We start from the raw sequence: 21,796 nt of genomic DNA, 5'->3' as shown, positions 1-21,796 counted from the left end.
ACGAACTGCCGTTAGTGAAATACAAACTGTTATTTGTCCTGGTTCACCTGGGGGTGTGGGGGGGGTATGTTGCTGTTTTTGCTAAACTGATTGAAAATTCTGAATAAATTATCACTTCAAAAATGTAATTATCAAGCGGAATTGGTGTCAAAAAGTAATTCTCTGAATCCCAACACTGATGATACAACGCGTCTGTTCATTAACTTATACATAAATATTGATTGTCGTCTTTGTGCTTGATACTGTGCTGAACAGGACACACTCAGTCCTTCCCCTGTAAAGTTAACTCATTTTTTACATAAGGTTAATTATTTTATGTTTTTGGATATTTGAGTCTTTCAACAGAACCTTTTTTTTCCCCCCCAGTTTTTTTTTTTTAATTTTTAATTTTTTAGGAACATATAATGTATTATTAGCCCCAGGGGCACAGGCCTGTGAATCGCCAGGTTTACACACTTCACAGCACCCACCATAGCACATGCCTTCCCCAATGTCCATAACCCAACCACCCTCAACAGAGCCTTTTAAAACAAAGCAGTGTTTAATCCTTTTTTTTCCTCCATTTAATAAGGTTTTTTGGGGTTTTGTTTGTTTGTTTCTTTTTTGTATGTGTGTGTGCTTTATGATAAAATGTCTACTGATATTTGGGGAAAATACAGAGATAATTACTAAGACATATTGCCTACTTTGAAGAATTTCAGTCTTGTGGAACAGACGTAGAAGTTGGAAAACCCCTTGTAGGTCTTATTTTCTTTTGTTATGTTCATGCAAGTCAGCTGGAAATGTTGAAGTTCTGTGCTCTTATTTATCTTTACTCAGATCCTCTTATTTGGAGTGCAATTCAAATACTGTGTCTTAAATACTAAAATCAACATCGTTAAAAAATAAGTAGCATATTGACTGTGTGTACATGTGTGTTTGATTTTATTTTTTTCTCTGCTTCTGAAGAACAACAGTACTTTGAGATAGAGAAGAGGCTGTCCCACAGTCAGGAGAGACTTGTGAATGAAACCCGAGAGTGTCAAAGCTTGAGGCTTGACCTAGAGAAGCTCAGTAAGTATTTTTACATCCTTATTTTATTTTTGTAGTATGGAGCTCTTTAGGTACTTTTTTCTATGCTTCGGAAACATTGATTTACTATTTATGAAAATACTGATTGTTGTTGTTTTCATTTATAGTGGTATTTGGAGTTTTCACTTGATGGTAAAAACTTTATGAAGAACATATGGTTTAATTTATGGTCAGGAGACCTCGGTTCTAATTTTGACTGCTATAAAAGCTCTTGTCATATGTAAATCATGACATACAAAATGACTAGAACCACCTGTCCATCTGCTTACATAACTGTACAGATAAAATGAGAGTTGTTTGAAAGCATTTTTAAAAGTTATAATGCATTATGCAACTGAAAATGTAATTAAGGAGAGAATTATTTTTAATTTGTTGAAGATTAAAGCCTATTAATTTCATTATTATGTTAGAAATAAGTATTTATGAATTCCAGGGTATTTCCTCTTTAAAACTTGTTTCTTGGGAAAGATGAGTAATTTCCTTTTTTTTTTTTCCTTAAGATTTATTTATTTTTAGAGAAAGTACAAGGGGCAGGGGAGAGAACTGTTAGCAGACATGAGGCTCAGTATCACCCCCCTGAGATCATGACCTGAGCTGAAAACAAGAGTCACATGCTTAACAGCCTGTTCTGCTCAGGTGCCCTGTGTAATTTCCTTTTTAATAAGTTTCTTATATCATTAAGTTCTAGAAGATACACAAGATCTCATTTAAAGGTCCTGGCATTTCTCAGGAAAATGATGTGTATTATTGCTTTGCTTATGATGGGAGAAAGCAAATGTCAGAAAAGATCTTTATGGAGTGGGGGCATAATATTTGTTATTAGATATAGCTGGATTTTTAATTTGATCGGGAACACAGGAAACTAATAAAAGAATGGTTAATATTTCAGCCTTTTTTCTTAACCAGGTCTGTGCCCATCAACTATTTAGGTCATAATTTTTTTCCAGCTAATTTTGAAATGCTTAATTTTTAAAATATATGTATAATGATATATATACATAGGTAATAAGGGCACAAGTAATTTATCAAGTAGCTAGATCTGGTTCATTATCTGTATATAGTTCTGCCTTGGCATAATAACTAGGTCTGTAGAGCTGAGGTGCTAAAGAATTTCAGAAAAATTACCATGATTAAAGCTTCTTTTATGCAGTATGGAAGAGGGAGGAGGAGGAGAAGAAGGATAAGGAGAAGAAGGAAGAGGAGGAGAAGATAAGGATAAACCTAGACACATATCTAAAGTATGACTTTCTAGGGTATACAGTTATGTTCGTGTTTTTTCAGTTTATCATCCCAGATCTATAAGTTTGGAAAACAGTATATAATATTAATGCAGAATAGAAAATTCAGACTAATTTAGCAGGGTTTTCCCCTATAATCCAGTTATTTAAATAGAACTAAAGATTGGAAATAGTAATAACGTATTTACTTATTAAATTGCCAGAACATAACATAGGTGTGTTTCAGAAAGTCTATTTTTCCTAGTTATCTGCATGCATTTAGAAAAGAAACTGTCAAGGGGAGGTAGTTCAGTTTCAAGCATAATTTTTTTTCCTCCACGTTGAAGGCTCTTTTTAGAGCGATAAACAAGCTGAATCACAATGATCCGTTGTTGTTATTTACTTTGTATACATTTTATATAGTTCAAATTTAGTCTGTTGATCTTGGTTTTGTCTTTACTCTTCTGATTTGCAAATATTATTCATTGTTATGATTGACTTAGAGGAATCATTGAAAAATTATTGAAGTGCTAATTGTATATGTTTTTTCCTTTAAATGTTGGTTTGAATCATCACAAATATGATTTTGGACACAGGAATAGCTTTTTTAAAAATCTGGTCTTGGGGCACCTGGGTGGCTCAGTCGGTTGGGCATCTGACTGTTGGTTTCAACTCAGGTCTAGATCTCAGGGTCTTGAGTTTGATCCCTGTGTTGGGGTCCACACTGGACATGATGCTAAAAATAAATAAATAAGAGAGGCACCTGGGTGGCTCAGTTGGTTAGTGTCTGCCTTCAGGTCAGGCCATGATCCCAGGGTCCTGAATTGAGCCCTGCATTAACCTCCCTGCTCATCAGGGAGCCTGCTTCTCCCTCCCCTTCTGCTGCTCCCACTGCTTCTGCACATGTGCTCTCTCTCTCTCAAATAAATAAAATCTTTTTGAAAAATATACAAATTTTGGTTTAGGATTAAATTTGGCATAGTCATGAATTTGAAATACTGTGATACTGTGTTCTATAACTCAGCCTTTCTGTGACTCAGTTTCTTCATTTTAAAACATGTATATGGGTGGCAGTTGGATGAAAACTGTCATTGTAGTTTGTAAGTTTCTGTGTATATACTCATAAAATTCCTTTTATCCAGACAATCAACTGAAGGCACTAACTGAGAAAAATAAAGAACTCGAAGTTGCTCAGGATCGCAATATTGCCATTCAGGTAAAAGTTATTTCTATGAATAAAGCTAACTATAAACATGATACTTGAGGAAGTATTCTGTTTTGTGTTACTTAATGGGATGGTGAAACATGTTCTATTAGGAGAAACTACTACCCGAAATGCATATATATAAATTCCTTAATTGGACCTTTATATGTTTATTGATTAGGTATTTCTTTTACTCATCAGAATATGTTGGTACTTACTATAAAAAAAATTGTTTAAACACTATAGCTATTAAGGTGGTGATTTTTTAAAAAATTCACATTGTAAGTGAAGTGCCACAGAACTGTAAGTAGGAGAGATATTCGTAGACTTATTTGTCCTCCACTCACCCACTTACCTACCTGTTACCGTTCCTTTCTTTTAGATATTTAATTTAATAATGTTGTTTATTTAATTTAATACTTATGTTGTATTTAATACTTAATGTTGCTCAGGCATTATTTCAGTTATTGTGATTCATTTGGGAATATGGATAAATCCATATTGGAAATCATTTCCTCAGAGTAGTGGTAACATACTGGATGTGATCACAAGGATTGTTTACCCATTGGTTTAATGAAGTGATCCTACCAGTGATTCTCTAAATAGAACTTCAGACTCTTGCCATTGCTTTTTAGAAATTTGTGTTTGGAAAAACAAAAACAAAAACTTGTATTTGATTTGAGATTAAAGGTACTTGATGTATAAAACATACTTATAAGGGGAAAGTAGTAAACTTAATCCAATAGAAATTTAAAATTCTCTGCATAAAAAACTAAAACACAAGTAAACCACTGAAAGTATTTTTTTCAATTAAAATATGACTATATGGATCCTTACTATATGGCTGCTTTCATAGTCTTAAGAGAAATCATTCAAGGGGAAATGGGCAAAGGAATTAAAAAAAAAAAAGGAAGCTGCACAAATGTTCAGTGGCAATATGAAATGTTGCTCTGCTTCAGTTGTGATCAGAAAAAGCAGATAAAACAATAAGGTAATTATTTTTCATCTCCCCATGTTAACGTTGATGTCTTTCTTGTCCTTTTTTAAGAATGATCTTCAGTTCTGGCATGAGTGGCTTGAGATTGGCACTTATGAATCAAAGCATATTGATTGCCATTGTCTTGCTGCAAAGCAGTTTGAGAAAATATATTAAATAATAATATAATTATATATTTTATATAAAATATATTAAATAACTTAAATGGAATTAAATAATTCCATTTCTCAGTCTCTTTCTTGAAAAATAATTTGATTCAGCCTGTAAATACAGTGCTATCCATTAAAATTGCATTTTATGGCAGCAAAAAATTAAATTTAATGTCTTTTCTACAAAGGCATGTTTAAGTAATGAGAACACTTCCAAGTGACAAATAGTAATGTGAAATTTTTCCATAAGCTTATGAAAAATAATTTTTAAAAATGTAAAATATAAATAATGTTGAGATTACAGGTAATTTTTAAATTTCTTGATGTATTAAGTTATAAGAGAAAGAAAACTAACCATTCTTAAACTACAGCTAATGTTAAATAAAGTGACATTTCTGTGCTGGAACACAGTTTTTTAATTTAAACATATTCTCCTTTATATAATAGAGCCAGTTTACAAGGACAAAAGAAGAATTAGAAGCTGAGAAAAGAGACTTAGTTAGAACCAATGAGAGACTATCTCAAGAACTTGAATATTTAACAGGTATGAAGAAGTAATTTAGCCTCTAACTCCACTCTCTCCTCTCTCTTCTAGTAGTGCTAGGAATTAATCCCCAGTCCATTTCTGTTGCTGATATTTGTTTGTCATAGCGCAGAATATAGTTCAATGTAATATCCAACTGTGTCTCAAACTCATTTATCTTTATATCATTATCAAGGTTTTAAAGAAGTGTCTAGACGAATATACACAAATGAAAAATACCTAAGAAGTTGTAATTTGGACCAAGATTTACATGTTAAGATACTTGCTACAATGTTATTTATAATATCAAATTGGAAGCAGTTTAAGTGTTCAGTTGTGGAGGCTAACACAGACACACTTTTTGGTATAACTTGTCCATAAACATTCAATATGTATAAGAACCTGAAAGGAATACTTGTATTTAAAAATATGGACTGGAGTTAGGCAGGAATATAAGCTAACTAATACATAAAAGTAGGATAGATACAAAGTATATAGTCTATGATGTAGTTGATATATTAAGGTTAACTTGACTATTAGTGTAATAGAATCAAGTTCCCTTTGGTTCCTTTTATAAAATTTTTGAATATTTTTATTAATAGAATTTTCAGCTATTTATGTTGTTATATAGTAATATTCAATTAGGTAACTACACTTTTCCAACCTCAGTTAAGTTACTTCAGAATATTCATTGGTGATGTTGATCAGTTAGTGGTTAGATAAAATTAAAAGAATTTTTTTTTAAAAAAAAAACTTCAGTGTAGGAATATAGTAAAAATTAAGCATGTAATATTCTGGCTGTTTTGAGTAGATGTTTATATATATTACTGCTTTTTAACTTAACAATGGCTATTTATGAAATTTTAATATATCTATAGGTATATATCAGGAAAATTAATGTTAATTTGTATGTTCAGCTTAAGATACTGCACTTAAAAATAAAATAACCAGTATAATTTAGATGTTGGGTTCGGTGCACGTATTTGGCTTATCATTTGCTAAAATTAAATTTGTAACTAAGTATGACAAAAGCAAATTAAGGAGAACTGCTTACCTTGTATTAAATGCTTGTATTTGTAGAGATGCATCTTCGATGTTTGGTTCCTCTGAGCATTAGTCATTATTTTCAAATTCTTTTCTGACTTTTCTAGAGGATTTTAAGCGTCTAAATGAAAAACTTAAGGAAAGCAATACCACAAAGGGTGATCTGCAGTTGAAACTGGATGAACTTCAAGCTTCTGATGTTTCTGTTAAAGCAAGTAACAATTCCAAATGCACAAAATACAATTTTTGCTTAAAACTCACCTAAAGTAAATTTTTGCTTAAAATGCACTTAAATTAAATTTTAAGTATAAGCAAGTGATCTGTAAAGTGATTAAAAGCTGTGTTTTTGTTTTTGTTTAATGACAGGGAAAGAGTTAAGACAGTATTAATTGAACTATTTGTTTACGTGATATTTGAGTTCCTTATAATTCTTATCTGACCATCCATTTTCTGTTAAGAATGCATGCAAATATTTATTTCTGTTAAGATTCTGCTTGTGTTCATTAGCTACTGGCAAAATCTTTTAACTAGCTGTATATTGTCTTTAACTGTAAATGTTGGTTATCTTTAGTATCGAGAAAAACGCTTGGAGCAAGAAAAGGAGTTGTTACATAATCAGAATACATGGCTGAATACAGAGTTAAAAACTAAAACTGATGAACTTCTGGCTCTTGGCAGAGAAAAAGGAAATGAGATATTAGAGCTTAAATGTAATCTTGAAAACAAAAAAGAGGAGGTAAGTTAGTAAAATTGCATTTTCATTTTGGTTAAAACTTAAATTTGTGTACCAGTTTATTACAGATGTATTCCATGGTGAGGGGTGCCTAGTGGCTTAGTCAGTTAAGCGTCTTAGTTCAGCTCAGGTCATGGTCTTGGGGTCCTGGTGTTCCAACCTCAAGACAGGCTCTGCACTGCTTAGAGGGGAGTCTGCTTGTCCCTCTTTGTCTCCCTCTGCCCCTCCCCAGCTCATGCTCACTCGCTCTCTGTCGCACACATGCTCTCTCTCTCAAATAAGTAAATAAAAATCTTTTAAAAAAAAAAAAAGTACTCCATGGTGTACCGAAGTAAATGTATTATATTAGAAACTTGGAAGACATAATTCATAAACATTTGGCCTAGGAAATGAACCAGTTGCATTTAAATAAATACTTTAAGATATTCTTTGATGAATTTTGATACTATCTGCGGTCTTTTGATGTATCATTGAGATACATTTAGAAGTGGTGGTAAATTTTGTTAGCTAAATCCAAATGTGCTGTTCCATAAGCCATTATTTTTCATTTTCTTAAATATACATGTTTTATCTGAAGCCCATATTTGTGTGTAGGGCATTATTTTGCTTTCACTTGGCAGCTAAACTTTATATCTGATTTTAGTTAATATAACATTCTCTCTCTACCCAACTCTTCCATTTCTAGGTTTCTAGAATGGAAGAACAGATGAATGGCTTGAAAACATCAAATGAGAATCTTCAAAAACATGTAGAAGAGCTCTTAACCAAACTGAAAGAGGTACAGATGACCACTTTAAAATTTCTCTTTTATAAAAATGTTAAAGCACTTATGAGGCTGTAATTTTTTGAATGATTTCATGTTTTGAACTGTTTTCTGGCACCTATAAGATGGCCAGGACACTTTCATATGCTATAGCTAAGCTGAAATATCTAGATTCAGGAATGGCAAGCACATGCTATATCCAAAGTACTGTCTGAAAATAAGTATGGTTAACTTTAATATCATTGAAGTATTACACTTTAAGATAAAAATATCAGTAATATTTTATCATTAAGTCATTTTTATCCTGAAAGCTGATGTTAATTTTTTCTCTTTAAAAATTGGATTTTTTATCTTAAATTTTGATAAGCATTCTAAATTCAGTTCAGATGAGTCTGCTATAATTGGGTCTTTTTCGTAGGCCAAGGAACAGCAGGCCAGTATGGAAGAGAAATTCCACAATGAACTAAATGCTCACATAAAGCTCTCTAATCTATACAAGGTAAATGCCCAACCACACATTTTAGTGTCCTAATATTGCATTTTTGGATGTCCAGTAACTTTTTAAGATTAAATTTTAGAGTGCTGCTGATGACTCAGAGGCAAAGAGCAATGAACTGACCCGAGCGGTAGATGAACTACACAAACTTTTGAAAGAAGCTGGAGAAGGTAAGATATTTTTAATTATGAGAGGATTATTTTGTTTTTAGATAAAAGGTTTTTTTTTTTTACTTCTGTGTAGATTGTTAGAAGTTAGATTAATCTTATTAGAGACAAAATTTGGTAGAGAAGAAAGAATCTTGGAATAAGAAACTTTGTATTTTATTTCCAACAGGTAGGATATTTGAAAATACAGGTAGTTACTGTTTTTCTAAGTTGTTTTTGTCTTAAAATCTTATATATGATCTGGTTTCTAAAAGGAAACTTTAATTCCATTTATGAAACATTGATAAGTACATATGGGTTTATAGTTTGAATATGCTCTTAATCCATAAATAAGCCTCACTTTTTTAAGGTTAAAAACTGTACTTTAAAGTCTTTGATTTTCATGTGTTCTTTTTAAATGTATTTGGTTTTGGGTTTCTTGAGGGTTTTGTTTTGTTTTGTTGCTGGGGTAATACAAGTTGTTGATGTGATCTTTTCTAGTGATTTTTTGTATTCTAGACTAAAGATTGGAATAAAACCAAAGAGATACTTGGAGCCACTTTTTTACTTTGAGTTCCCTTTTTTTCCCCATGTATAAGAGACATCAAAAAAGAGAAATAGAGTCAGCCGGCCAGGACATTTCAAGAATTACAAGTAAAGCAAGAGCTTTTGGAGGATAACTGGCAACCATAGCCTGTCTAGAATTTAAAGTCTGCTGAAGGGAAGAGTAATGACCATGCTGTTACATCTTATAAATGCCAAGATTTTAATTTTATGTTTGGATATTCTGTCTTTAAAAATGTTTTTAGCCAATAAAGCAATACAAGATCATCTTTTAGAAGTGGAGGAATCTAAAGATCAAATGGAAAAAGAAATGCTTGACAAAATAGGGAAATTGGAGAAGGAATTAGATAATGCAAATGACCTGCTTTCTGCCACAAAACGTAAAGGTATGGATTAATAGATGCTTAATAATGACTTGAATGAAATACTACTACTTCCTACATAGTTCTCATTCATTTCCACTAATAGTATTTATCTATCTTAATGTGATATAGGAAACTCCATCCAGTTTTTTTTGGTATTAAAATTAATACCTATTCATATCTCTACTATATTGTCAAATATAAGTACCATTTGATCACACATAATTGTGTGTCAATTTCCAGAATATTTTTAACTATTCTTACTGCATGATTTTTAGAATCAGATTATGTTACATGAAATTTGAAGTCCTATTTTAAAATCTGCGTAGGAATTCATATGTAATGCTTAGTAGGTATCCTGTTTACTTGTCTTGGGAAAAATATTGGCTTTAATGTGAAATACCACAGAAATATACTAGATTTCTCTGTGTTGGCACAGGAGCCATACTGTCTGAAGAAGAGCTTGCAGCCATGTCTCCTACTGCGGCAGCTGTAGCTAAAATAGTGAAACCAGGCATGAAATTAACTGAGGTAAGAATGGTATTAAATCTTATTATTTTCCTTCAGCAAAAGGAAGTTTGCTGAACTTTTAATGCTCAGAAAAATTATTCTTAAAATCATCTAATGCTTAATGGATCATTCTAAGAAAAGCTTTCTTGTTCCTGATTCTTGCCACAGATAGGAAACATTTCCATTTTACTTAAGTTCTATTGTATGTTTATTATGAAGCTAGATTGATGATATGCTTCTGTTGCTATGCTTAGATGTGAAACAGCCCCTTTTTCTCCTTTCAGCTATATAATGCTTATGTGGAGACTCAGGATCAGTTGCTTTTGGAGAAACTAGAGAACAAAAGAATTAATAAGTATCTTGATGAAATAGTGAAGGAAGTTGAAGCCAAAGCACCAATTTTGAAACGCCAACGTGAGGAGTATGAACGTGCACAGAAAGCTGTGGCAAGTTTATCTGTTAAGCTTGAACAAGCTATGAAGGTTGGTTCCATTCTTAAATTTGAACTGTGGGAAAAATATATATGAGAAATTATTTAAGAGGTAATTTTTCCTTAGAATTAAGCTATTTAATGGGAAATACTAGGTGGCTCAGTTGGTTAAGTGTCCAAACTCAAATTTTGTCTCAGGTCATGATCCCAGAGTTGTGAGATCAAGCCCTGCATCAGGTCCCAGCTAGTGTGGAGCCTGCTTAAGATTCTCTCTCTTTCTCTCCCTGCCTCCTTCCTCTTACCTGCACTTCCTCTCCCTCTTTTCCCCCTTCTCTCTGTGTCTTAAAAAAATAAAGTATTTGAGTCAGAAAAGGCTAATTATGCTTTTCAGTGATAGGGTAATTCTACATTATTAAACACCTGTAATCATGAAGTGTTATTCAGCTAAAACTATGGGAGCCTTTTCAATTTTTTAAGACATTAGAGATATTTTTTGTAGTGGATGTTGAAGAGCCAAATCTCCTTGGACTATTCTTCAAATTAAAATAACAACTCTCTTTGTAATAGAACTCTTGTAAATTTGTCATAGTCATTCTTTGTCGGACAGTTCTGATAATCTATCAATGGTAACATTGTTTGACCATAGGGAAGAATTCCTCTTTTGTAACATTTCACAGTTTGGCAAACTTTTGTGTACATTTTTTTTTACTCTTCCTTTGCAAATTTAAAGTACCAAGGATATTCATAAATATCTTACCTCTTAAGATTCCTTTTTACTAGATAATAATTAAAAAGACTGTATCGACATAATTTTGCTTTTAGGGTACAACTTAATACTTATTTTCTGTGAAGAACTCAAGATTTATTGAACAAGTTTTATTGAGAAAATTCAGTAACCTTTTGTATCTGCTGTTCTAAACTGATTAATTTTTCCCCCCTGGGAAAAAATAGTATAAATAAGTTGTATCCTTAATTGAAACTTAAAATTTTGTTCTGGTTGCTATCACAATTCAGATGTCAGTTTAAATCTGGGTATATTATATCTAATGGTCTTTTTCTCCTGAGTCATATAACACGTAACGGCTTGCCTTGGCAGACTATTGGTTTTAATATCTCCCCTCACCCCCCAACCCTGTGGTTTGAGAAGAGGTCCCTTGGGTATAATTAGATCTCAAGTTTCTCAATGTTGAGAGTTTTTTCCTAGAGCTTATTGTCTAAAGCAAACAGTGAAGTACAAGGACTTTCAGGCTCAAATGATAGTAGGTGCTCATTATGGAAAAAACCTATTTGTTCCTTTTTCACTAATGTATGGGAATAATAATAAAAATCCCCTACATACTTTTGTCCAAACTAGCAAAGAATTTAGATAATTTCTGTATCTTCTTTATAGCAGAATCTTGTTTGTAACGTACATCATGTGTCCTCCAGTCTAGATTCTTTGATGTTCAGAGTTTTATAACCAAGTTATTTCTTCCTTAGCATCTTAGTTAATCCCATTTTGAACACTGCCATCTCTCACAAATATATGCCTCCTTCATTTTGTCACATACTTGTTTCTACTGAAATTGGCCTACGAATACCTTTAGGGCAGTGTACTTTCAAGTGATACTTGAAACACCAGCATAAATATGAGCCATCTTTCACTTGGATAGTATTTAAGACATTATAATGTAAAAACGGCTTGTTAAGAAGCAAAATTTGTATGAGTTTGAGATAAAACACAAGATTTCAAACATATTTTGTTTTTTATCAGTTTCCTTTAAACTGTGCCCTTAAATCCTTAGTGATACTGGAATGCAGAACTTACTAACAGAGGTTTGCATATAATGTATCTTTTTAACAGTCTTGTAACATTGTCTACTGCTGTTTTAGAATAAATTCCTGTTTCCTTTTTTATAAAATCAAGTCTTACACACCTTACCGAACATTGTTTACTTTGATGTTTATTTCTGTGTAAGTAGTGTAGTAATGATTGGCATTGTAATATAGTCCTTGATTTTCATCTCAGTAACGCAGCTTTTGAAAGTATTTCTGTGATATCATTTTACGTAAACTGTTTATTTGGTGTGGCTGTAAAATTGTAATTTACAGTTAATCTGGAGACAAGTGGCAGATCCTCCATTATTTGTATATAGTGAAAAACAATGATGAGCAGTACTTGAGATACTAAGAAATATGCGTTCATATTTGTGGGGATTTACTCCTTAATAACTACTGTATCATAAATAGAACGTTTTAGTTTATCAGTTGAATATAATATTTGAGTACTGTATATTTTTATTCATATAACTGCTTCATTTGTATAGATTTTAGAAGGGTATGCAGAATTTTCACTTTAATTTACATTTTAAAGGAGATTCAGCGGTTGCAGGAGGACACTGATAAAGCTAACAAACATTCATCTGTGCTTGAAAGAGACAATCAAAGGATGGAAATACAAATAAAAGATCTTTCACAACAGGTTAGAATTTTGTTTCTTTTCCTATTTTTTTCCTAAACAGACTGCCCAATAATGTTTAAATCTATTTGCAGGTATCTAAGGTAGAACTACTGCATATGAAATTCTCATCACTTAGGACTATGACTATAGCAGCACTGTAACCTAGTCATTGCTTTTGTTTTCTCATTTTTTTTTCTCATTTTTTCTCATTTTTTTGTTTTCTCTTTTTTTTTTTTTAAGTATTTGATAAATTTTCAAATTGTAACTACTGGTTGTAATAAATGAAATAATTCAAGGATAAATAAAAGTCTTCTGTCCCCTGCCCAAATCCCAGAATATAACCAGTGTTAACAGACTGATATATATTCTCTCATGTCTTTGTTCATATATATATATATACACACACACACACACACACACACACACACGGTGCATTCATGAACATATGTAAGCATCCTTTGTTTTTACTGAAATAAAACCATACCTATAGATTACTCTGCCACTTTTTTTTCCCTCAACTCAACAAGTCAGAAAATATAGAACTATTTTGTTCGTATATTTTATCCTTGTTCTGGTAGGTGGATTTATACATATATAACACATACATAAAAATTTCATATGAGTTGAATTAAATCTTTTTCATGCTGCCTTCTGCCCCACCGTATGCTACATATATAAGCATGCAAGTGCAAGCATATGCACACATAGTTATATATTTCTTGGTGTTTTATTTGGTCATTGTTTTACAAAAATGGAGCCATACTTGTAGAATCATGAATTGGTAGTTTTTTGAAAAGTACTAGCCTTTTTTATACACTTCAATAGAAATGAAAAATAATTTTTTCCACTAAAATTTTTCTGGGTTTCAATATCTGAAACAACCTTAATATTTTTAAAATCATTTAATACTAACTGATGTTATGCATAGAGTAATATTTTCACTTGCAAATTTCTGTTCGAAACATTTCCAGAATCAAAGTCAATACTATTTGGTAACATATTAAAACTTTGTTTTTAGATTAGAGTGCTTTTGATGGAACTTGAAGAAGCAAGGGGTAATCATGTAATTCGTGATGAGGAAGTAAGCTCTGCTGATATAAGTAGTTCATCTGAAGTAATATCACAGCATCTAGTATCTTATAGAAATATTGAAGAACTTCAACAGCAAAATCAACGTCTCTTAGTGGCCCTTAGAGAACTTGGGGAAACCAGAGAAAGAGAGGAACAAGAAACAACTTCATGCAAGTAAGCAGTTGACTACCTTGATTTTTTTAGCCAATATTTCTTTTGTGTCCCTAATTGTGCTGTATACTGAGAATATAGTGACTTAGGAGGGAAAAAAAAATTGAGCAACGATACAAAAAAAAAAAAAATTTACTCTCTGGGATATCAATTTGTGGATGAGATTGATAGTAAGAATAAAATGGGTAGGGATGCCTGGGTGGCTCAGTTGTTAAGCATCTGCCTTCAGCCCAGATCATGATCCCAGGGTCCTGGGATTGAGCCCCACACTGGGCTCCCTGCTAGGCGGGAAGCCTGCTTCTTCCTCTCCCACTCCCGCTGTTTGTGTTCCCTCTCTCGGCTGTGTCTCTGTCAAATAAATAAATAAAATCTTAAAAAAAAAAAAAAAAGAATAAAATAGATAAGTAGATAATAGTTCAGTGTGATTAGTGCTATAATGGATAGAAGCCTATCATTAGGAGTGTAGAGGTAGAGGACCTTGCCTGGATTTAAGGGAACAGATTCCCTTAAATCTGTGGAGAAACATTTCCAGAATCAAAGTCAATACTTCGTGGAGAAGAGAATGTAGGAATTATTCAAGCATAGTAACAAATTTTTTCCCAAAAATGGTGCTAGAGAAAGAGTGGTTATAAATGTAAGAAGACTGGGGTTTGGACTGAGTGGAATTGGTTTGATTTTTGCAAGTAGTTTTTTCAGATGACTTCGGGGAGTACCTGAGTCCTGTGTGGTGAAGATTTTAAAAGTGGTTCTTAAAATAACTGACAGAAGAAAGAAAGGATAAGAGAGGCAAAAATATTACTCTTAATATGATAGATGCTAAAGTGCTGATTAGTCAGTTGGTAATTTGAAATTACAACTGCCTTTCAGTCTGTCATGGGAAATACACTGACTTCTTTTTCTGCAGAATTGCTGAGCTGCAGCTAAAACTTGAGAATGCCCTCACTGAATTAGAACAACTCCGCGAGTCACGACAACATCAAATGCAGCTTGTTGATTCCATAGTTCGTCAGCGTGACATGTACCGTATTTTGTTGTCACAAACAACAGGAGTTGCCATTCCTTTGCAAGGTTGGTTTTCATATATTATCTTAAAAATTTTTAAATAATTTTGGGAAATATTTTTTAAATGTATATTATAGAATAGATTTGCAACATCATAAGCACTGTCCACTCTACTGAATGGTAACTTCAAATTGAACTACCATATATGGTTGATCATAACCTCACCAGTTCTAAAACGTATAGTTATTTTAGGAATGACTAAAAAAGAAGAAATGCTGACCATTGTTGAAAAATGTGTATATTAGTGTCTATGAATTGCTGATTCTGTGTATTTTTAAGTGTAATTGACACACAATATGCTGTTAGTTTCAGATGTACCTCATAGGGATTTGATATTTCCATACAACATGAAATGATTCCCACGATGTCTGGTTATCCTCTGTCACCATACAGAGTTGTCACATTATCACTGATGATACTCCCATGCTGTACATTACATTACATCTCCCTTTTAGTTAAGTTTGAACATTTCATCAGCGAATATTGTCTCTAACCAAAAACCAAATATAATTTTAATAGGTTATTTAGTAGATGCCTTCTCTCATGATCTCTGCAATCTTACCATTTCATTTAAATAAGTCTAACTTGTTTATATTGGTAGTGATATTTGTGATAAGAAATGTTGTATCATTCTGTTTACATTTCTGAAGCTTCAAGCTTAGATGATATTTCTCTTGCGTCAACTCCAAAACGTTCAAGTACATCCCAGACTGCTTCCACTCCTGCTTCAGTATCTGTCATTGAGTCAGCAGAGGCCATAGAAGCCAAGGCTGCCCTTAAACAGGTGAGACCACATCATTATAACTTTATCTTGGATTAGGTTCTTTGAGAACACAGGTTGTCATCTTTAATAATTTATCCAATATTTAGTTGCAGGAAATTTTTGAGAATTACAAAAAAGAAAAGGCAGATAATGAAAAAATACAAAATGAGCAGCTCGAAAAACTTCAGGATCAAATTACAGATTTGCGATCACAAAACACCAAAATTTCTACACAACTAGACTTTGCTTCTAAACGGTAAATTTTCTGTTGTTCAAAAGCTAATAGTCTAAATAAATAAATAATCCAAACTTCAGTATTCAAATGAATCAAAGGATTAATGTGCAAGAGTGTTACTTATTTGTGGACCATACTCTAGGGTGAGAAACTGTGGGGGTTCATTTTTTTAATATTGGCTTATGATTCTCTTGGGCATTCCTAAGGAGTCCAGATAGTTATTTATTTAGAAAGTTGAAGTTGATGTGTGGAATGTGCTAGTTTTCCTTTCTGAGATTGAAGGATGTACTGTTTTTATAGGACTTAATTATTTATTAAATACATCAGAGAATGAGAGGTATGTGAACAAATTTCATTCAGTCTTCTCTAGAAGAGAAGTAGTAGATAGTTAATTTGGGGAGAATTTACTTTTTTGGTCATTTATAAAGGAATATAGTAAATCTCATTTTATAGTTATTAATAGATCCATTAAATACTTATTAGTTTAGCAGGTTAGGACAAAATTTTTCCTAGATATACTACAGGTTAAAAAACAATGTTTTTATAAGGGTGTGGCAGGTAGTTTTCCTCCATACACTCCAACAATTTGATACCCCAAGTAAAAGCACCTTCTTTTTTCTATGCTGATAGCTGTAGCCAGCCATTTTGTAAGCTTTCAAGAAACGTAAGAAATTAAGAAGAATTAGAGAGGCTAAAAGGATCTCCATGCTCCCTCTCTAACCATTCATAAATACCTTAAATTGCATACTGTATCATGGTGGATATTTGATATATCAACATTATATTGGCATTATTTTGAATGTGATTAAAGTTCTTATAAATGAATTAGCTTAAAAAGTTAATTCAGCATGAAAGTAGAATTTAAAGTTTTAAAGCTTATTCAGAGTTTAAATTTAACTATTAAATTTGGAGGTGAAGATTTTACATTATGATAAACTACTCTTTTCCATATTGGCTTAAAAAAATTTTTTTGAAGATTTTATTTATTTATTAGAGAAAGTGAGAGATAGAGCATGAGCAGAGGGGGAGGGATGGAGGGAGAGGAAGAAACAGACTCCCTGCCAAGCAAGGAGTTCCGTCCCAGGACCCTGGGATCATGACCTGAGCCAAAGGCAGACACTTAACAGACTGAGCCAGCCAGGCACCCCTCATATTGTTACTCATGTGAAATTTAGCTGTTGTGAAGTCCTTTAAGGAACTAACCTAGGATATACTATTTTAGTTGCTTATAGAAATTTTTTTCTCTCATAAGTTATGAAATGCTACAAGATAACGTTGAAGGATATCGTCGAGAAATCACATCCCTACATGAGAGAAATCAGAAACTCACTGCAACAACTCAGAAGCAGGAACAGATCATCAATACAATGACACAGGATTTGAGAGGAGCAAATGAAAAACTAGCTGTTGCGGAAGTGAGACCAATTTCCCTCATCTGACTTGCATTATAAATTTCATTTGACATTTGTTTTTTAGTTATTGCTTTGATTTTACTGGTTGACATGATACAGATGTTGGAGAGGTTTGTGAATTTCGAGTCCTTATTACATAGTTTCCAGATATCCAGTTGTGCATTAATCCGGTGACTGTTTCTATTAAAACTAAACTGGGAAAAGTTTGATTTTTTGGATTAAGACTTCCTTACAAGTCTTCCATTTCATATTAAATTTGTAAGTTGCCATTTCTCCAGTTACAGCAAAAACAAATGAGTATTTCATTCATTCTCGCTCATTTCTGATAAAGGACAGTATAAAAATTTTATTAGCATTAAATTCTATTTCTGAATTTCCACATGAATACAAATGCCCGTTAGAAATTGACAGTACTTTCAATTAAGTACTGGATTCTTGATGAATTTTTATATAACGTTTTACTTTCTCATAAAATTATCTCCCAACTTTTTGACCATTACTTGTGAGCAAGGTACAGTTGTCTCCCATTTTACCTGTGGAGAAACTCCCAAAAGTTAAGTGATTTCCTGTTTAGGATAGCGAAAGATGGATTGGTTGGGACTTAAATCTAGGTTTTCTAATTCTGTTGTCTACATTCTTTCATTGTTAATGTACTCACACTCATTTGTGGGGAATGGAGGCATCACTTTTTCAAACCAGTGGAGGAAGTTTTATGATTGCTTATTTATGATTTATTATATAAATGTGAATACTTTGAGGATACTGATTTTCAGAGCAGCCTGCCAAATCTGAGAATCTGATTGTACTCTTTGTGAGGGAAAAAAAAGTTGGAATAAAGTAGTCAGCATTCTCAAACAGGTACTTAGAAACCAAACTTGGATTCAAAATGCATAATTTAGTAGTATGTAGGTATGACTGTAGCAAAATTTTGCAATTATGTTTCTTTTACTTTGATGTTTTAGGGTTTTGGGTTTGTTTTAATATCTGATTGGTTAAGAGCAGAGAAATCATAAATATCTGTGGTAATTACAAGATTTTTTTCCTTTGATCTATTGATAGTCCCAATAACTTTTGCTTCATATTTCAATACATGAAACTTCAAAGAGTTATAAATCCTTGTATAATGAAGAGATGATCTTGTCTCTAATTAACATTAAGAAATAAACAGTAGTGAAGATTCTTTTTAATTTTATAATGGTATTATTGCATATGACACGTTATTTCCAGCATTTTTTTCTTTTACTTGTATTTACCTCAAGGTAAGAGCAGAAAACTTGAAAAAGGAAAAGGAAATGCTTAAATTGTCAGAAGTCCGTCTTTCTCAGCAGAGAGAGTCTTTATTAGCTGAACAAAGAGGGCAAAACTTGCTGCTGACTAATCTGCAAACAATTCAGGTAACCAAATAAAAATATCTCAAGAAAAAAATTCTTGATGTTAAATTTAACATTGAATCCTCTTGGGTTCTTAATTAGAAAACTTTTCTGTTACTTTTGTCATGCATTATGATGATAATTGAGTTTTGAGATTTATTAGGGCATGTCAATATTCTAAATAAAACCTTTAAACAGATGATTGAAACTGCGTTTGGCAGTTTTCCTCTTCAAATCTATATTTACAGAGTTCTATGTAGTTTAATTATTTATAAGATCAATTCTTTTAGAGATGCCTGGGTGGCTCAGTTGGTTAAGTGTTTGTCTTCACCTCAGGTCATGATCCTGGGGTCCTGGAATCAAGTCCCATGTCAGGCTCCTTGCTCAGCAGGGAGCCTGCTTCTCTCTCTGCCTGCTGCTCCCCCCTGCTTGTGCTCTCTGTCTCTCTGACAAATAAATAAAATTTTTTTAAAAAGGTTAATTCTTTTAAAACTTCAGGAAATCTGAGTGACTATTATATTTCTTTTTTTCTTTATTAAATAGATATATATTTTTAAAGATTTTATTTATTTATTTATTTGGGAGCGAGAGAGCACAAGAGCAGGGTGAGGGGCAGAGGGAGAAGCAAACTTCCTGCTGAACAGGGAGTATCCAATGCAGGGCCCAGTCCTAGGACTCAGGGATCATGACCTGAGCCAAAGGCAGGCGCTTAACTGACTGAACCACCCAGGACCCCTAAACAGATACTGTAGTATGAAAAATGTCAAAAGACTCTTGGTAAATATTCTAGATTTTAAGTTCTTCATGTAGAAGTGGGTTGTAATCCCGTAATGCTCTGTAGCCTTTAATTTTCTTTGCATTGCTTTTTAACTTTTTTCTTAAGCATAATCAAAATCTTTTTTTACCTTAGGGAATATTAGAGCGATCTGAAACAGAAACCAAACAAAGGCTTAGTAGCCAGATAGAAAAACTGGAACATGAGATATCTCATCTAAAGAAGAAGCTGGAAAATGAGGTGGAGCAAAGGCATACACTTACTAGAAATCTAGATGTGAGTCAATTTAGTATACGAATATCCGTAAGTTGTTTATTTCCAGAAGTGAAGCTGGTATGTAGGTACACTGCCATCTCTTGTTGAATCATGGTTTTAGAGAGACTTCTTTCAAGCTGTTAAGTTTTTCTTGCCTTTGTGTGCCTAGTAATTTTGGGGTTCCATACATTGTAAGTTTTATCCTCTTAATTGCTAGATATTTTTATAATCCTGTAAATCTTGGGTTTTGTTCTGGGATGCAGTAATTGAAAATAGTTTGATTCTCTTGAGTGTTACTTTTTATGATTTATTAGGTAGGCCCAAAGCAGCGCTCAGTCTCTAACTAATTATTCTCTACTGTTAAGCTGAGACCTTCCTGAATACTCGTCCCAGTGTCCAATGAATTGTGTGTTTTCAGTCTGGCTGCTGGTAACGGGCATTATTCCTAACTTGCTATGAGCACCAGACACTCTTTACTCTAGTCCCTTTGGGTGATTCTTAACCCTGTCTAGGATAATTTCACATGTATACACTGATGACTGTTTTGCTGACTATTCAAGAGGGATCCACTGCAAATGTCCAGGGTACTCTACCTAGTGCAGCTCTCTGTAGAAGTCTGTCTGAGGAATTTGCTCTAATTTATTCTTCCTGTACTCTCAGTTACATGTCCTCAATTCAAGGAGTCTGCTGGCCTCTGCCTTATTTCCCTGATTTCCCTGTGTTAAAGCCTGGACCTTCCTAAGTCAGGAAGCTAGGGAATTTGTGGGGCTTACTGCTTTGTTTCCTGTCAGGTATCACACAATTTTTTTTTTCCAGTTATTTCAGATTTGGTTTATATTATTCTATCTGGGCCAGAGTTTAAAGTATTATAAAAAGATAATGTGAACCTCTGATTACTTAAGAACCTAAAGATAGTATTTGCAGGATTAATGTATTTTTCTTTTTAGGTTCAACTTTTAGATACAAAGAGACAGCTAGATACTGAGACAAATCTTCATCTTAACACAAAAGAATTATTAAAGAATGCTCAAAAGGAAATTGCTACATTGAAACAACATCTCAGTAATATGGAAGTACAGCTTGCTTCTCAGTCCTCACAGAGAACTGGTAAAGGTAAATCAATAATTAAGTAGGCTGATAGTAAATTACTTTTTTCCTTTTTTTTTTTTTTTTTAAGGATTTTATTTATTTGAGAGAGAGCAAGCTAGAGAGAGAGGGAGTACCAGCAGGAGAGAGGGGCAGACGGAGAGGGAGAAGCAGACTGGTGAACAGGGAGCGTCACTCAGGGCTTGATCCCAGGACTCTGGGATTAGGACCTGAGCCAGAGGCATCCCAGTAAAGTACTTTTTTAGGCTGGTAACATACCTTGTAAATAGCCTATTTTTTGTGGATAGTAGCAAAAGAGAAAAAAAAAAAACTTTTATTCTCATATAGTAAAGCTTAGTTTTAGGCTTAAATTAGTAAATTTGCAGACTTACAAGATTCAGAATAATTCTATATGGCACCTGACCAAGGTATGCTCTAGTTTTCCAGTTGTTGAAACCATTTATTGATAGTTTTTTTTTTTTTAAGATTTTATTTATTTATTTATTTGACAGAGAGAGAGAGAGAGATCACAAGTAGACGGAGAGGCAGGCAGAGAGAGAGAGAGATAGAGGGAAGCAGACTCCCTGCTAAGCAGAGATCCCGATGCAGGACGCGATCCCAGGACCCTGAGATCATGACCTGAGCTGAAGGCGGCTTAACCTACTGAGCCACCCAGGCGCCCCCATTTATTGATACTTTAAAAATGTTTCCTCTTGAGGAGAGTTAATACTTAAATTCTTCATTCTCCCTTGTTAAAACCATAATAAGGCTCATTTACAGAAATAATTGATTTGTTTGGTCTCTTTTAGAGTAGTATTCATAATCATTGTTCTTTGATAGTCTTAGTTTAAAGATTTGTTTCATTAGCTTACGCTTATCTTTATGAATACACAATTTCAAATGCAAGGCCTTTAGTCCAGGTAATCTTAAAAGAAGATATGATATAT

At 33.1% G+C, this 21,796-nt stretch overlaps 1 protein-coding gene across 2 annotated transcripts in view; it reads left to right on the top strand.

Annotated features, from left to right (window-relative positions):
• The window catches only part of TPR (translocated promoter region, nuclear basket protein), a 65,315-nt gene that overhangs the window by 1,053 nt on the left and 42,466 nt on the right, over positions 1-21,796 (top strand). For both annotated transcript variants that reach the window (XM_059412786.1, XM_059412785.1), the window contains exons 2-21: positions 949-1,053; positions 3,431-3,504; positions 5,086-5,182; positions 6,313-6,416; positions 6,777-6,941; positions 7,624-7,716; positions 8,120-8,200; positions 8,280-8,367; positions 9,153-9,293; positions 9,709-9,800; positions 10,064-10,261; positions 12,563-12,670; positions 13,668-13,894; positions 14,796-14,959; positions 15,604-15,737; positions 15,824-15,972; positions 17,204-17,366; positions 18,623-18,757; positions 19,644-19,784; positions 20,711-20,876. In XM_059412786.1, the coding sequence (XP_059268769.1) occupies positions 949-1,053; positions 3,431-3,504; positions 5,086-5,182; positions 6,313-6,416; positions 6,777-6,941; positions 7,624-7,716; positions 8,120-8,200; positions 8,280-8,367; positions 9,153-9,293; positions 9,709-9,800; positions 10,064-10,261; positions 12,563-12,670; positions 13,668-13,894; positions 14,796-14,959; positions 15,604-15,737; positions 15,824-15,972; positions 17,204-17,366; positions 18,623-18,757; positions 19,644-19,784; positions 20,711-20,876 (2,625 nt within the window). The remainder of the gene's footprint in view (positions 1-948; positions 1,054-3,430; positions 3,505-5,085; positions 5,183-6,312; positions 6,417-6,776; positions 6,942-7,623; positions 7,717-8,119; positions 8,201-8,279; positions 8,368-9,152; positions 9,294-9,708; positions 9,801-10,063; positions 10,262-12,562; positions 12,671-13,667; positions 13,895-14,795; positions 14,960-15,603; positions 15,738-15,823; positions 15,973-17,203; positions 17,367-18,622; positions 18,758-19,643; positions 19,785-20,710; positions 20,877-21,796) is intronic.

This window comes from Mustela nigripes, chromosome 10, assembly GCF_022355385.1.
Source record: "Mustela nigripes isolate SB6536 chromosome 10, MUSNIG.SB6536, whole genome shotgun sequence".
NCBI classification, from domain to species: domain Eukaryota; kingdom Metazoa; phylum Chordata; class Mammalia; order Carnivora; family Mustelidae; genus Mustela; species Mustela nigripes.
The sequence above is the reverse complement of the archived record's forward strand: the minus strand, read 5'-3'. Positions and strand labels throughout refer to the sequence as shown.